This window comes from Oryctolagus cuniculus, chromosome 18 (genome assembly GCF_964237555.1).
Source record: "Oryctolagus cuniculus chromosome 18, mOryCun1.1, whole genome shotgun sequence".
Lineage (NCBI taxonomy): Eukaryota > Metazoa > Chordata > Mammalia > Lagomorpha > Leporidae > Oryctolagus > Oryctolagus cuniculus.
Genome location: NC_091449.1, coordinates 23362864 through 23379398, shown reverse-complemented (window position 1 = coordinate 23379398; position 16535 = coordinate 23362864). Strand labels below are relative to the sequence as shown.

Below are 16535 nucleotides of genomic sequence, written 5' to 3'. Positions count from 1 at the left end.
ATCGGGTTCTAGTCCCAGTAGGGGCGCTGGATTCTGTCCCGGTTGCCCCTCTTCCAGGCCAGCTCTCTGCTGTGGCCAGGGAGTGCAGTGGAGGATGGCCCAAGTGCTTGGGCCCTGCACCCCATGGGAGACCAGGAAAAGCACCTGGCTCCTGGCTCCTGCCATCGGATCAGCACGGTGCGCCGGCCGCAGCGCGCCGGCCGCGGCGGCCATTGGAGAGTGAACCGACGGCAAAGGAAGACCTTTCTCTCTGTCTCTCTCTCTCACTGTCCACTCTGCCTGTCAAAAAAAAAAAAAAAAAAAAAAAAAGGAGGTTTCTGTATGAACATCTAATCCTTTGTTACACGTATGTACCAAGACTTTGTTGGTGCTCCAGGTTTTTTTTAGAGTGGGGGTTTTTGGACGTTTATTGACTTGAAATTTAACATTTTCTCCATTTTATATTTTATGTTCTGTCAAACCAGCTTATTCTCTCTTAAAATGAAATGAATTATACTGATTTTTTAGATGCTTGCTATATTAGATAACTTTAAAAAAAATATTGACGTTGAAGAAAGAGAGTCTGCACCTCATCAGATCGTTGCAGTTGGAGTTCACTGGAACAAACATATAGCGCATTTAATCAGAGAGTTCCTGAACGACCCCTGTGTTGTGATCACGGCCATGGAAGAGGCTGCCCTCTACGGCAACGTCCAGCAGGTAGCGGCCATGGGGAAGGGGAGCAGGGCTGATGAACACAGCAAGCAGCTGCATTACATGGGCTGATATTAAACCATTACACTCTGATTTGATTTGATACACAAATTTGTGATTATGTATAAATTTGTATTGATTTCCTAGGTATTATTTCCTTTGAGAATCAGAACTTACTTACAGAAAGTGAAACTGGAGCGCCTTGAACTTTTAGAAGATGATACTATTGTATGCCATTACTAGGTTGTGCACCTTTGCCTGGAGAGTGGAAAAACTTCTACTTTACTCCAAGTTCTTGATTTCATTCCAAGCCAGACACAGAAGACCTTGATCTTCACCTGCTCCGTGGCTGAAGCAGACATGGTGTCTAAGGTGAGCCCTACCACACGTTAAAATGTCCCCGCTGTTTAAACTGTGGTTGAATCTCAGGTCGTCAGAAAATGACTAGGGGAGCTGAGTATGCAATGGGGGAAATCCGAGTCCACAAGTTTAACATCAGGCAGCAGGGGAGTGGGCTCTGCTCCCGGAAGCACTGGTGCCTGGAGGCCTGGCAGTGGGTCTGGCGCCCCAGGGGTGCAGCCAGCCTCGCACTGTAGCAGCGCTCCCCTGGGGAGCAGTGCTCACGCTTTGTCTGGAAGAGCAGGGAGAGGGTCCCACTTGTGAAGAAATGCCCACATTTTGTGTCCCCTTTCTTCAAGAAGATTGAGAAGATGACAGTTACTGTGTAGCTAGAAAGATCAGATGTTGGCTACAAGAACCAGATAAACTGACTTAGGATATATTCAGTTTGATCTGATTTTGTCTACATAAGTGCTCAAATATAGAAACAAAGCCAGATACAGGGAGTGAGTTACACATCTACCTTTCTACAGTGATGACCTAGAAGGTAGAATTCAAAAGCCCTTCTTGGGGCGGGGCTTGACCTTATTGGGATGCCCACATCCCATTTTGGTGTGCCTGGTTCGAGTCCTGGTTCTGGCCCTTGATTCCAACTTTCTGCTAAAGCACGCTGGGAGGCAGTGGTGCTGGCTCAAGGAGTTAGGTTCCTGATACCCACCTATCTGGATTGCATTCCTGGGCTCCTAGCTTTGGCCTGGCCCAGTCCTGGCCATTGTGGACGTCTGGGGAGTAAACCAGCAGATGGGAGCTCCTTCCGTCTCCATCTCTTAAAAAAAAAGTGCTTGTTAACAAAAATGCTGTGTATTTGATGTGCGTACACATATACATTCACACCCATACTTTGTATATTACATACATAAATATATACATGTCATTTAAAAGGGAATGAAAATATTTTATCAAAATAATATTTCAGCGGGTTTTTAGATATAGATAGATTACAAAATTGGGAAAATACATTTATTCAAAACTTAGTCATCTCATTAGTAAGAATGCCTAATCAGGGAGATAGTAGTTTCCTGGGTAATGTAAAGTGGCTTATGTTGATAATTATTTTTAAAAAAAAATTATTTTTTATCTGAAAGGCAGAATTGCAGAGACAGAGGGAGAGACACAGAGAGAAGGAGCTTCCCTGTGCAGGTTCACTCCCCGAATGGCTGCAACAGCCAGGGCTGGGCCATACAGAAGCCAGGAGTCCAGAATCCCATCCAGATCTCCCAGCTGGGTGGCAGGGCCCCCAGTACTTGGGCTGTCTTCTGCTGTTTTCCCAAGTGCATTAACAGGGAGCTGGATCAGAAGTGGAGCAGCCAGGACTCAACCAGTGCCCATGTGGGATGCCGTATCACAGGTGTTGGTTTAACCACTACACTACAACTCCAGTCCTTATGTTGATCGTTCTTGATGGAACAAGTGGCTTCAAGCTTGTTCCTGACTGTGAACTGGCCTCTTTGGTTTCTCGTTTAGGTAGTAGAAAGCAATTCAATATTTTGCTTGAAAATGCACAAAGAAATGGTTTTTAACTTAAAAAGTGTTTTGGAACAGTGGAAAAAGAGGTTGAGTTCTGGCTCTCACATTGTCCTAGGTAAGTGTTTTAATTTCTAGTTAATAGGAATCCTGTCTTTAATTCATTTGTACTTATGTTTCTCATCTCCAGAGTTCTCATTCTTTCCCAGGTTGTCTGGGAGTTAGTAATGTTAATTTTAAGCTGGAGATTAACCTCCGCTATGATTTTCCTGTTGAGGTGAATCTAGGGCCCCCCACCCCCGGGCTCTCAGGTTGGTAACCGGCAGAAACCCTCAGTCTAGACTTTCTCCCTGGAATTGTGGCTGGCAGATCCCTGTTGGGTAGGTGGGTGGGTGAGTCGGCCTGTAGGCATCATTATCAGATACATGCCTGTGCCGAAATGTGTTGTGAATGATAGTTACGTTGAACATCAGAAATACGAAAGGCTAGATGCACGAAGTAAGTGAAAAGCATACAGGCAGCCTGCGCATTGGAGTAGAAAGAGGCACTGTTGAACTGGAAGGGAGGCCACTTCTCTCTAGAGTTCAATTACCACAGGCTGCGGCACTTTTGACAAAAACGGTGGGAAGGGAGTTTCTTTGCAAGTGTGAAGTAAAACGCACACGGCAGTGTCGTGTTGTGTGGTTTCTGGAGCGGCTCGTGCCCGGCTCACGTGCGGTTGTCGGAATCCTCTCCCCCAGCCTTGACGGACGATTGCATACCACTCTTGGCCATCACTGATGCCACATGTGTGATTCACTTCAGCTTCCCCTCCTCGCCAAAAGTTTTTGGTGGACGCCTGTATTGCATGTCTGATCATTTTCAGAATTTAACCGAACAGGTTTGCTTACTTTTTATTATCTTCAGGGTGTCACGGTGGTTTTCTATGTAATGACACGTTTCCCCATTTAGACTGGTGTGGGTGACCCCATTCCTGTGTTCACCCCGGTGTTAAGGGTTCTCCTGCAGAACAGGGAGACAGGAAGACCAAGTCTGTCTTGCTGCTGACGGAGAGAAACGCGAGCCATGCCATGGGCGTCCTGCGCTACTTGGAGCGAGCAGATGCCAAAGTCCCATCGGAGCTGTACGAGTTCACTGCAGGGGTTCTGGAAGCCAAAGAAGATAAGAAGGCCACAAGTCCGCTTTGTCCGTACCTTAAGGCTTTTGGATTTTGCAAGTAAGCCTGTGTTCTTGTTCTAAAAGGGAGGTAGCCCATGCCGTCAGGTGCACAGCTGCTGAGTTTACCGCTGGGCGCGTGCACCCTCCCAGCACTGAGGGGCACCAGAGGTGACTGCCCTCTCGGCAGCTGTCAGCCTGGAGTAATGTTGCTTGCTTTGAGCCCCATATAAAGGGACTTGTGGTAGGTACTCTTTGTGTTTGGTCTCTTCCTCAACCCAGGGTCAGCAACACCTGTCTGTCGTTGTGGTTTCTGTATTTTACTGAGTGTAATTTGTGGCTGAGTGTTGCATTCTGTGACTCTGTCACAATGTGTGTGTGTCCCTCCTGCTGTTGCTGGTTTCTGGCTATTGTGTGTGAAAACTGCTACAAGCAGCCTTGTTCATGTCTTCGTGTTGAAATTTGCATCCATTTCTCTTTGTCTTTATTAAGGAGTGGAATTGCTAGGTCACAGGATGGGTGTCCAGCCACCTCCTCCTGGTGGTTAACCTACTGGGATCCTGAAGGCTGTAGAACACAGTTTGCGCTACCCGACCTTGGGGTATAGTGGCAAACCACTATAGTGACTTTAACTGGATTTCCCTACAGTGAGGTCAGACATCTTTTCATATGCTTGTGGGACATTAGACTATCCTCTTTTTGTGAAATGCCTGTTCAGGTTATTGACTGTTTTTAAATTGGGGGCTTTTGAGGGCTGGCACTGTGGCATAGTGGGCTAAGCATCTGCCTGCAGTGCCGGCATCTCATATGGGTGCTGGTTCTAGTCCCAGCTGCTGCTTTTCCAATCCAGCTTTCTGCTGTGGCCTGAGAAAGCAGTAGAGGATGGCCCAAGTGCTTGAGCCCCTGTACCCACATAGGAGACCTAGAGGAGGCTCCTGGTTCTTGGCTTCAGAATGGCTCAGCTGTGGCCATTGAGCAGATGGAAGACCTCTCTCTGTGTCTCTCCCTTTCTCTCTGTAGCTCTGCCTCTCAAATAAATAAATATAATCATTAAAAGTAAATAAATGAGGGCATTTATCTTGTTCTTACTGATTTATGGGTGGTGACTATATATACACATATATAGGTGTACGTATAAAACATGTATATAACATACATACACATATATATACACATATACGCACACATACATGCATATACACACAGATGTGTGTATATATCTGGGACATGCATCGAGGATGTCTTCTCTCAGTCTGGCTGTAGTTTTTCACTCTTTTCAGTAGCCCTTTCATTAACAGACACTTGGTTTGGTGCAGCCTTTTAGGGTTGCTGTCTTGTATGTTTTTACATGAGAAATATTTGTCTATCTCTGGCCATAAAGACATTCTCCTATGTTTTCTTCCAGAAACTTTGTAGTTTTAGCTGTATCATCTAAGTCTGAGACCCACACTTGTCAATTTGTGTGTCTGGTGGGAAACAGGGCAGAGTTGCCATCTTGCACATGATGCTCCCTCACCATTTATTACGTGGGGCCAACGTGTGGCGCAGCAGGGTACGCTGCCACCTTTGATGCCAGCATCCCACATCAGAGTGCTGATTTGAGTCCCAGCTCTTCTGCTTCTGATCCAGCTCCCTGCTAATGTGCCTGAAAAGGCAGTAGATGATGGCCCAAGTTTTGCCACCTACATGGGCAGCATAGATAGAGTGCCAGGCCTCTGACTTTGGCCTGGCCTAGACTTGGCTGTTGTGACTATTTGGGAAGTGAATCAGCAGATGAAAATTGATCCTCTCTCTCCTTCTGTCACTATGCCTTTCAAATAAATTAATCTTTTTTTAAAAGAGTATTCTAGAAAAGTAATCAAGTAATTCTTTATTATTCAGTGTTAAATTTTAGAAACCTTTCAATTATTTATATATTGTTGTGTTATATCAAGTATGAGTCGTGGTTACTTAACTTTTAAGGTGTTTGGAAGAAAAATTCTCTGATGATGGTAGATTAATTTTCTAAAGAACACTTACAAATTTGTGGCAACAATTGTTAGTGGTGTTTTTCTGGTTATAAAAATTTAGTGTTCTCTTTTTTCTCAGAGACCAAAGGATCTGTCCTGACCGACACCACATTAACCCAGAAATGGACATGCCCAGGAAATTATCCAACCAAGCCCTGCCCGTGTCTGGATACATTAAAGTAAGTTCTGGTAAAGATCCTTTTTCCCGCTGAGTAATGCCATCTCCGTGAAGGTGCTCCTGAGGACCAGAATCTTCCAGAACGCAGTTAGGACTGGGTAGTCAGTGCTAGGGGACAACTGCTTATCTGACAAGTGGCCTGGCTCCCTAGATGCAGCCTCCTTCCAGGGCCCCAGTTTCTTGGTAAAAGCAAGGTCAAATTAGCCAAATGGAGGAAAATTTAGGGATTGGATTTTTCAGTTATATTTTTAAAATATTGTTTCCATTTGGGGCTATTAAAAATAATGCATTGATTACATGAATCTTTTCAAAACATCCAAGATTATTCCTTTGAGGAAAATTCTTGAGATGCAAATAGAATGGCTGAGTTAAAGAGTTCATTTTCTTTGAATTCTAGATGTCTTCATTTCTTTTTGCGTTAAAATATTTCCTCCCGTTCACCTCTTTCCATAAGACACTGTCTGTTGTGTTAGTGTCTTAGGGCTGCTGTAGCAAGTTACCACAGCAGTAGTGACCTAGAACAGCCCCCATTGACTTCCTCATGGTTTTGGAGGCCGGAGGTCCAGGATCAAGGTGTTGGCAGGGCCGTGCTCCCTCCACAGCCAGAAGACAGCCTGTGCTGTCTCTCCAGCTTCTCTTGACCCGGCCATTCCTTGGTGTGTCTTGCTCGGAGCCACACCGCCCCCATCCCTGCCGCAGCCTCCTTACCGCCCTCCCCCTTTTTTCTGTGCCCCCTGGAGAAGGCCCACCCCTGACCCGGCCTATCCACGACATCTCCTCATCTGCAGAGCCCCTGTGAATGCTAGGACACAGACGCACCTACGTGTGGGGCTGTTTTGCAAACTATTATGGTTTTCATTATCGAAATAATTTTTTCTTTAATTCCTCATTCTTTCCTGAGTTCTGTCACTCATTTCTAAGCTTTTCTAATTCTGATTTATGTTATTCTTTTATATAATAATATTTTTAAGCTAAACTGAGCATGTCTAGAAATTGCAGATTACAGTTTTAGTCTCTTGTGTATCCATCTTGCTAATGGCTTTCATTGTCTGTAGAGGCTGTTCTGCCTCTAACTGTCTTTTTAACTATTTTATTAAATATTTTATTGCTTCTTATTTTATTATTACTTAATGTGAGATTTGACTCTTACTGTGATTTGAGTGTTGAGTGTCCCCGAGTTCTTGTGTTAAAGGTTTGGTCCCCAGCATCTCATGTTAGTGGTGCTGAGAAGGCGGAAACTTCACCCAGTTGTGAGGGTTGAAGGGTTGGCCTTCAGGAGGTGATTGTTTTTAATGGGCTGTTAGGGTGTTAGGATTGAATCACAGGGAGACAGGGGCACCTGTACTCCCTCTCACTGAGTGACGTGCTGCACCTCCTTGGGACCCTCCCAGCGACAGTGCCCTCACCAGATGCCCGGCTGATGGGGTGTGGATTGATGGAGCTGTGGATTTCGACTTGAACCTCCAAGTCTGTGATCCAGAATAATCCTCTCTTTCCTTCATAGACAGTTTGTTCCAGGTATTTTGTTACAGTGACAAAAAGCCGATTCATGTAGCCTCAATTCTTTGTCTTGCTCACTTTTATGTAAATTCCAGTTTCTGAAAATTTTAGGAGGTGTGGGTCAGGGTAATTTTTCTAATTTGATAGAGTTCCCATTTCTGTTGTTGTGTTCTGTATGTTTGTGTGTGTGTGTGTGTGTGTGTGTATGTGTGTATATATATATATATATATATATATATATATATATATATATATATAGTATGTGTATGTTGATAAAGTGTATGAGGTTTGGAAACATCCCGGCCGTCTCCCTTCCCACTTCGGTCTGGCCATTCTCTTGCCCTTGGAGGGTCAGTCTGGGTGTGTCATAGCGGCGGCAGCCTGCCCTGCTGCAGAGCAGGTGAGGGCCTTCCCAGTGTAGCTGCTGTTGTCCCGCAGGCCACAGCATCTTCCCAGGCACCTGCTGCCTCCCCCACAGTTCTCCATTCCCGAACCCATTGGACGCTCTGCCGCTTGCCACCCAGACACGGGCACCAGGCAGCTTTGGTGGATGTGGGTGGCTTTTGCTCTACTTTTAATTGTTTTTTCATTGTTTTTTAAATTAATAGATACTAGTTTTTGGAGCAGTTTTAAATTTACAGAAAAGATGGGATTCCATAAGCCTCCCCCCCACCCCCAGTTTCCTCTGTTACTAGCATTTTGGGTTGGTGTACCACATTTGTGACAACCAATGAACCAGTATTGCTGCATTTTTATTAACTGAAGTCCGTGGTCTCGGTGCCGGCTCCCTGTTGCTGGTGTAGAGTTGTGACAGGCGTGTGGTAGTGCCTGTCCCCCACTGCGACGTCAGCATTGGAGTCCTTTCATTGCCTCAAGCCCCCTGCGCTCCGCCTGCACGTCCCCCTCCTGCCCCCACACTTAGGACAGCCATTCTGCTTTCCCAGAATGTCGTCTATTTAGGATCCTTTTCAGATTGCCGTCTCTCGTGTAGTCATTAATGCACGCCCGCAGGGGCCGGGCGTGTGGTACAGTGAGTTCAGCCACCACCTGCCATGCTGTCATCGCGAATCAGAGCACCACTTTGAGTCCTGGCTGCTCCACTTCTGATCCAAATCCCCACTAATGCACTTGAGAAGGCAGCAGCGGACGGGCCTCTGCCACCTGTGTGGGAGACCTGATGGAGCTCCGCCTGGCCTTGGCTGTTTGTGGCGAACGGAAGATCTCTGTCACTTTGCCTTTCAAAAAACAAAAATGAATCTTAAAAAAAATACACATCTAGATCTCTGTAACTCTACCTTTTAAATAAAAATAAACAAATCTTGAAGAAAAGCATACACATCTGTGTTTCCCCCAGCTCTTCCCATGGCATGAGGCTTCATTCCTTTTCCGAGCTGAATAGTAGCTGGTGTCAGTGTCACAGTTGGCGCGTCCGTTCACCTGCTGCGTCTGGGCTTTGGCTCTGACTGAAGGTGCTGCAGACACCCATGTGAGCTGTTTGGAGTGTGCTTGCTGGATCAAGGGTGCACGGTGTTTAGTTTTACAAGACACTGCCAACTGCTTTCCAGCACAGCTGTGTCAGTTTACATTCCCGTGAGCAGTGAATGGGCCTTCCTGTTGCTCACTTCCTCACCGGCGTTTGGCATAGTCAGTGTGTTGGATTTCAGCTATTCTGTCAGCTTGTAGTATTTTTAATTTCCAGTATCCTCATGACACACCATGCTGAACATTCCTTCTTTGTTAAAACATGTATTTATTTATTTGAAAGGTGGGAGGGTAGTAGATAAAAATATACAGAAAGAGAGTGAGCTCCCATCCGTTGTTTCTCTCCCTAAATGCCCTCAGCAGGGGACCAGGATCACTAGCCAGGTCTCCTGTGTGTGTGTCAGGGACCTTGTCACTTACCCTGTCACTGCCTCGTCCCAGGATCTGGGTTAATAGGAGGCTGGAACCAGGCTGAGCCCAGGAGCCCCAGCTGTGGGATGCAGGCATCCTAGCCTCCAGGCCAACTGTCACCCTGAACAGGCTTTCATTCAAAAGTATGCCATCAGTATGGAGTCTTGGGTAAAGCGTCCATTCAGATGGTTTTAGTTGGTTGGTTTATTTTCCTATTATTGAGTGTTAAGCGTTCTTTGTATATTTTAGATACAACTTGATCAGTTAAGCATTTTGCAGAAGTTTTCTCTCAGTCTTGGTCTGATCTTTTCATTCACTTTATGATAGTTGTGTCTTTTGCAGAGCAGAAGTTTCTGTTTTTAATGCAGTCAGCTCACTGATTTTTTCTTTCAGGATGGTGCTTTTGATGTCCTATCTTAAAAAGCCATCTCCGGGACTGGCACTGTGGCGCCGCAGGTTAATCCTCTGCCTGCGCCGCTGGCATCCCATATGGGCGCCAGTTCTAGTCCCGGCTGCTCCTCTTCCAATCCAGCTCTCTGCTGTGGCCTGGAAAAGCAGTAGAAGATGGCCCAAGTCCTTGGGCCCCCGCACCCGCATGGGAGACTGGGAAGAAGCTCCTGGCTCCTGGCTTCGGATCAGCACAGCTCCGACCGTTGCGGCCATTGGCAGTGAACCAGCGGATGGAAAACCTTTCTCTCTGTCTCTCCATCTCATTCCTATGCCTGCGGCGCCAGCACCCCGGGTTCTAGTCCCAGTTGGGTGCCAGTTCTGTACTGATTGCTCCCCTTCCAGGCCAGCTCTCTGCTGTGGCTTTGGAGGGCAGTGGAGGATGGCCCAAGTGCTTGGGCGCTGTGCCTGCATGAGAGACTGGGGAGAAGCACCTGGCTCCTGGCTTCGGATCAGCGCAGCGCACCAGCCGTGGCAGCCCTTTGGGGAGTGAACCAATGGAAGGAACACCTTTCTCTGTCTCTGTCTGTCTGTCTCTCTAACTCTGTGTGTCAAAAAAAATTTTTTTTCATCTATTTAAGAGCAGCTTCCATCTACTGGTTTGCTCCTCAGCTGCCCACAGGAGCCAGGAACTCAATCCAGGTCTCCCATGTGGATGGCAGGGACTTAACCACTTGAGCCGTCACCTGCTGCCTGCGGGGAGTTAGAATCGGGAGAGAGCGGAGACTCAGGCCCAGGCACTCTGACCTGGGATGCGGGTGTTCTGACGGGCGGCCTGACCGCTAAGCCGAATGCCCACCCCAGTTCCTCAGTGTGAAGCTCTAGAGATTCCTCCGTGGTGTCCTTTCCTTGTTGAGTAGGAGTCCTTTACATGGACGTACCATGTCTGTGTGTTCACAGGTTGCTGCATGTGGGTCATTTCCAGTTTGAAGCTGCTTGGGAACAGTTGTGTTGCTAGTCTTTTGGAGGTATCTTTCCATTTCCATTGAGACCTAGAAGTAGAATTGTTGAGTCATAGACGTGTGTGTTTATAAGAAACTGCCAAACGTTCTTCTAGAGTCGTTGTGCCATCTTGCATTCTCACCAGCGTTGCCTGTGAGAACTCTGGTTCTGCCATCGGCACTTGACCGTCTTCCGTCTCAGCCGTTCTGTGGAGTCTGCCGCTATCGCTTGTTTGCATTTCCCTGGCCATGAAGCTTCATGAGCATCTTTGCTCTTCTTCCTGGCCATTTTTTTAAAAAAAAGATTTATTTATTTGAAAGCTAAAAGGAGAGACAGAGGGAGCTAGCTTGCTTCCCTCTGCTGGTTCACTCTCCAAATGCCACAATGGCCTGACCTAGCCAGGCTGAAGCCAGGAGCCAGGAGCTTCCTCCAGATCTCCCATGTGGGATGCAGGGCCCCAAGCACTCGGGCCATCCTCCACTGCCTTCCCAGATCATTAGCAGGGAGCTGAATAGGAAGTGGGGCAAAACTGGGACACAAACCAGCACCCACATGGGACGCCAGCATCACGGGCAGTGGGTTAACCCACTGCACCATAATGCCAGCCCCCACTGGCCATTTACATCTCCTTTATCAACTCTGCTCAGATTTTGTGCCTTTTTTATTTGAGATTTCTACTTAATTAGTTTTTAAACAATTCTCGATATATTTTGGGATGCCCTTTTATTTCTTTTTCCCGTATGGGATGCCAGCATTAAGGCAGCGGCTTTACCCACTATGCCACAGTACCGGCCCCCTGATTCATCTTTATTTTTTTTTTTAAAGATTTATTCATTTATTTTAAAGTTAGAGTTACACAGAGAGAGAAGGAGAGGCAGAGAGAGAGAGAGGTCTTCCATCTGCTGGTCCACTCCCCAGATAGCCACAATGGCCAGAGCTGCACCGATCTGGAGCCAGGAGTCAGGAGCTTCCTCTGTGTCTCCCACACGGGTACAGGGACCCAAGGAGTTGGGCCATTCTCCGCTGATTTCCCAGGCCACAGCAGAGAGTTGGATAGGAAGTGGAGCAGCTGGGACTCGAACTGGCGCGCCCATATGGGATGCCCTTTTGTCATCACATACTTGTAGCTGAAGCCAGGAGCCAGGAACTCAAGCCAGATCTCCCACATGGGTGCAGGGACCCAATTCCCTGAGCCATCACCACTGCCTCCCAAGATCTGCATTAGCAGGAAACGAGCCAGGAGCCAGAGATGCAGGCATCAGATGTGGACATCTAACCGGCTCCTTAACCAGGGTGCCAGGTGTCCACGCCTGTTACTGTTGCTGTTTTTAAGTTTATTTTCTTTTAAAAATATCGTTGGTTTTTGTCTCCTTCCCCTGCGTCCTGTCCCCGTAAGAACAGTTAGCTGTCTGCAAGGGTCCAAGGGAGAGTGGCAGCAGGCCAGTAGCGAGGACGACTGAGGAGTCTCCCGGGTGCCGGAGCGGGGGGCCCCAGGCTGCAGGGCGAGCTGGTCACCCTGTGGGGGGGGCCAGTGCTCCCCTCTGTGAAGAGCATCCAGCCCACAGGCTGCTGTGGGCCCCGCCCTCCCGCTGGTGACCTCTATGCCCAGGCGTGCTGATCCCCACGAGAAACCGCTAGACCTGCCGCCGGGTGCGGGCCTGCATTCCGTTGTTTGCTGAGCTTGCAAGGCCCCCAGGCCCAGCACACAGAGTCTTACAAGTGCAGTGTGAGGGCGGGGAGCGCGCCCTTTATACCCATTCTCCTGAAACTGCCACCACTGGCGCCTCAGTATGTTTTCTCTGCGTCTTTTTATAGTCCGCTACTGCCGTGTGTAATCATACTACGCCCAGTTCACGTCTCATGACGTGGTAGTGCGTGTTTTCCTCAGGCCATGTCTGCCTTCACCAGGTGGGCACGCAGATGGGGGCCCTCTCCGCAGGGGGAGCCTGCCTTTCCCAGCCCCCCGGGCCAGGGCCGTGTGTGAGCAGGAAGGAGAACGGCGCACACTGCCTGAGGAGGACGCAGGAGGCTCCGGGTTTGTTAGGGCCGCTTCCCCGAGCTGCCTGCCAGACACGGTTCCTGTGCCTTGGGGCGGGCGTTCCGTGGAGGTGGTCAGCAGGGAGCGTCAGTGAGGAAGGTGACTGTGCAGAGCTGAGAGGTGGTGAAGTACCAGCGGGTGTCTTGGTGTGAGTGTGCCGGGGCAGGGGGCCCTTGGCAGTGGCAGGCAGGGGGGGACTGTCTGCAGAGGCGGTGACTAGCACTCGGGCCTGAGTAACAAGGACCCAGCAATGGGAGGATCTGGGGAAGAATAGCCCAGGCACAGGAGTCAGCCAGTGCGAAGGGCAGCACAAGGCTCATTGGCGATGCGAGTGGGGAAGTGGCAGGTGATAAAGTTAGAAGGGGCCACAGAAGAGGCTGTGGGCTGTCAGCCCTGGGAGTCCCCACCCTCCTTTTGATCCCTGCCTGCCTCCCCGGCCTTACTCCCAGTCAGCACCGGCCTCTCTGCCATCCTAACAAGTAACTCCTCCTCACTGCTGCCTGCCAGGCAGACGGGGCGCCCTGCCTTAATGCAAACGAAGTCCCTCTGTCTGGAACGCCCTCCCCACACTCTGGCAGGTGTACCGGTGCCTCCCCGCCTTCCCCCTCGCACATCAGCAGCCCTGCTGTCTTAACCGTGCCATGGCTGTGGCCTGTATCCACGCCCTGTCACTGCAGGCCCCTGGGGCTGGTTTGCAGAAGGCTTTTATTAAAGCACTTGTGCTTGCTTACATGGAATCAAGTAGAAGTGGCTGAGACACCAGTGCTGTTCCCAGGAGAACTGTCACAGAAGTGCAGTTGGGAAGTAGACAGTGGAATGCTTCTATTTAAATGGAGCCTTTAAAATAATGGAATTTCTGGCTGGCATTGTGGTGCAGTGTGTTAAGCCACCGCTTGTGACACCCGCATCTCATATCAGAGCACTAATGTGAGTCCCCGCTAATGCACCTCGCAAAGCAGCGGAAGATGGGCCGCGTTCTTGGGCCCCTGCTGCGCGTGTGGGAGACCCAGAGGAAGCTATGGATCCTGGCTTTGGCCTGGCCCAGCCCTGGTTGTTGTGGCCATTTGGGGAGTGAACCAGTGGATGGAAGAGCTCTCTCTCTCTCTAATTCTGCCTTTCAAATACATAAGATAAAATAAATCTTAACGAAAGTGAATATTTTTTAAAAATTAGGGAATTTGGAAAAAATCTTAAAGTGAAATTATTTGTAAATATGATGAGGCATTTGCCTGCGTCCTAGTTTGAGTTATTTATTTATTTGTATATTTATTTTAGTTAGCTAGCTAGCAGAGTTACAGAGAGAGAAAGAGACAGATCTTCCAGCGGCCGGTTCAGCCCCGGATGGCCACAACAACCGGGGCTGGGCTGAGTCGAAGCCAGGAGCTTTTTCTGGGTCTCCCACGTGGGTGCAGGGGCCCAAGCACTTCTGCTGCTTTCCCTGGGCCATTAGCAGAGAAAATGAGTGAGGTTGGAAGGAGAGCAGCCCGAGCTCGATGGGGTGCTGCAGGCAGTGGCCTACCCCGCTGGGCCACGACGCCGGCCCCTCACAGTTAACTTTCAGTCCCGTTTGCTTGCATCGAGGTCTCAGGTCAGGTGTTGCTTTCTGCAAACACAGGGAGTGTGTGTATTTTTTATTTAAATTTTGTTTTCTGGATTTGTTTACTGTATGTGTTTCAGGTAATACCATTTTATGTTTCAAATGCAACAAATTACTTTGGCCGTATAATTGACAAATATTTGGATCTTTTTGCAACTCTTAATGCCGAAATGAATGAATATTTTAAGGATTCCAGTAATAAAACAGCTGTTGAAAAGGTGGAGAAATGTGGATTGTATGGATTAGCAGAAAAAACACTTTTCCACAGGTAAGATACCTGTGCATTCCCTTCCTGAAGCTGCGAAGCATGAAGTGGTTTGTACTTTGCGTGGTGTGGAATCCCTCTTTTCCCCTCTGGCAGAGAGGCCGCCCCCGGGGAGGTGGCGCTGGTGCAGTGCCTCCCCCGATGCCCGGTACAGTTCTCCATGGGAGACTGTCCCCTGTGCAACCTCAGGTGGTTACTAAGCTGTCACCATGTGTGACATACCGTGCAGCTCCCTATCCCGTGTCTGTCAGATGGTACCATGCCCATTTCCCAGAGCAGCACCCTGAGCCCTGGTGGCCTCGCCTCGTTGTTCCAGCGGCAGCTCGGTGGCCGGTGCTCTGCCCAGCTGCCTGTTGCATTCATTCGCTGAATCCACCCCCGCGGCTGCCGGTCGCTGGCCTGGGGTCAGAACTGACCGACGCCGCGTCCACTGGCTGTGTTTGTGTTATGTTGGGAGTCACCTGTGAGAAGTGCTCCGTGCTTGTATGCCGGGTTACTCAGAATGACCCTCCACTGGAAAGCCCTCGTGTTTTAGTTCCAGTGTAGGGTAGATCTGCAACGTAGGAGTCTTTTTAGGTTCTGCGTTTAACGGGCAAGCGGAGGCCACAGTTCTGTGTGTCTGGAATTTCTGCTGCTGCTGCTCTCCAGGGTTCAGGTGTTGGAGATGAGCCAGAAAGAAGACACTTGTGTCCTGAACAGCGTCCTGGTGAGGTTCGTCGACGAAGGCAGAACTGGACTCGTCCCCAGAGAGCAGCTGTGGCGCCTCCCGGAGCAGTTCTGCACGCTGCCGCCGCAGGCTGTGGAGTTCGTGGTTTGTAGAGTGAAGCCAGCAGATAACGAAGTGGAGTGGAATCCGAAGGTGAGCGGCCTCGGCTGCTGAGACCTCTTTAGCCCAGAGTACACACAACGGAGGCCCCGTGGATTTGGGTGTTGATGCTGGCGATGGGCGTGCCTGGAGACGCCCAGCGACTCACGTGACGGCCGGGGGACAAGGAAGGAGAGGTGGTGGCCAGAGACGCTTCTGAAGGGGGTGGTGTTTCCTTTGGGCCCTGTGGGTTGCTAGGATGTCACCCAGTAGAATGGGTGGGGCACTGCCAGCCAAGAAGTCTCCCCATGCCAGGACATGGAGCACAGAAGAGTGGCCCTGCGTGGCCCCGTGTGTCCGTCCACGGTGGGGTGGAGAGAGGCTAGGCACAGCCTCGCTCAGCACCTGAGCAGCCAGGTAACGATGCCCCTGACGCTCGGTGTGGGCCGGGATCAGGGAGTCCGGTCTCAGACTACCAGTCGGTTGCCTGAGTCGGCTGCACCACCAGCCTGGGTTTGGCTGTGGTTGACCGTTTCCTTACAGGGTGGGTGCGTGCTTTGAGCCACTCTTAAACAGTACAGACTTAGGTGCGGTTGCCAACCACTTTGAAAGTGGGAAAGTATCAGAGAGCAGATGACAGACTTGACGACTGATTAAGGAGTGACCCCCGACCCCAGCCCCGCGGCGGGGGGGCAGACAGTGTAATCACTCTCCTAGACGGTGGCCCAGTGCTTAGTAAAGTTTACTCCTTGCTGTCCAGAAGTCTCCTGCTCATGGCTCAGCTTCTCTAAAGGGCATGTCTTCTAGGAACAGCTGGGCGGCAGTCTTCGCGGCTTGGGCCGTGCCCCAGCTGACTTTAGTCCCTGGACTCCTCATTCCACTCTTACGCCCACAAAGGGAAGGTTACATTCTGCAGTCTGATTAATGGGATCAGGAGTAAGCCATTAGAATTGGTGAAATAAAAAGCTTGCGTTATAAGTAAGGTTAAACACTGCCTGGGAAATACGCGAGGGAGTGTTTCCACGGCGCAGGAGGAATACACAGCCCCAGCGCTTGAGCTCAGTGACGTCAGTGTTTATCAGACAGCAGTCTTCTCCCTTGCTTCTAATAAGCATTTACCGAGTGTGCACCGGGAGCCACGTGCTGTGCG

General features: G+C 49.4%; 1 protein-coding gene across 1 annotated transcript in view; it reads left to right on the top strand.

The window, feature by feature from the left end:
• LOC127486210 (putative ATP-dependent RNA helicase TDRD12) overlaps window positions 1-16535 on the top strand; it is a 104723-nt gene that overhangs the window by 78949 nt on the left and 9239 nt on the right. Inside the window, exons 17-24 of the mRNA XM_070063264.1 lie at window positions 508-699; window positions 937-1065; window positions 2557-2674; window positions 3297-3436; window positions 3552-3772; window positions 5800-5899; window positions 14396-14583; window positions 15229-15439. Of these exons, the coding sequence (XP_069919365.1) occupies window positions 508-699; window positions 937-1065; window positions 2557-2674; window positions 3297-3436; window positions 3552-3772; window positions 5800-5899; window positions 14396-14583; window positions 15229-15439 (1299 nt within the window). The remainder of the gene's footprint in view (window positions 1-507; window positions 700-936; window positions 1066-2556; window positions 2675-3296; window positions 3437-3551; window positions 3773-5799; window positions 5900-14395; window positions 14584-15228; window positions 15440-16535) is intronic.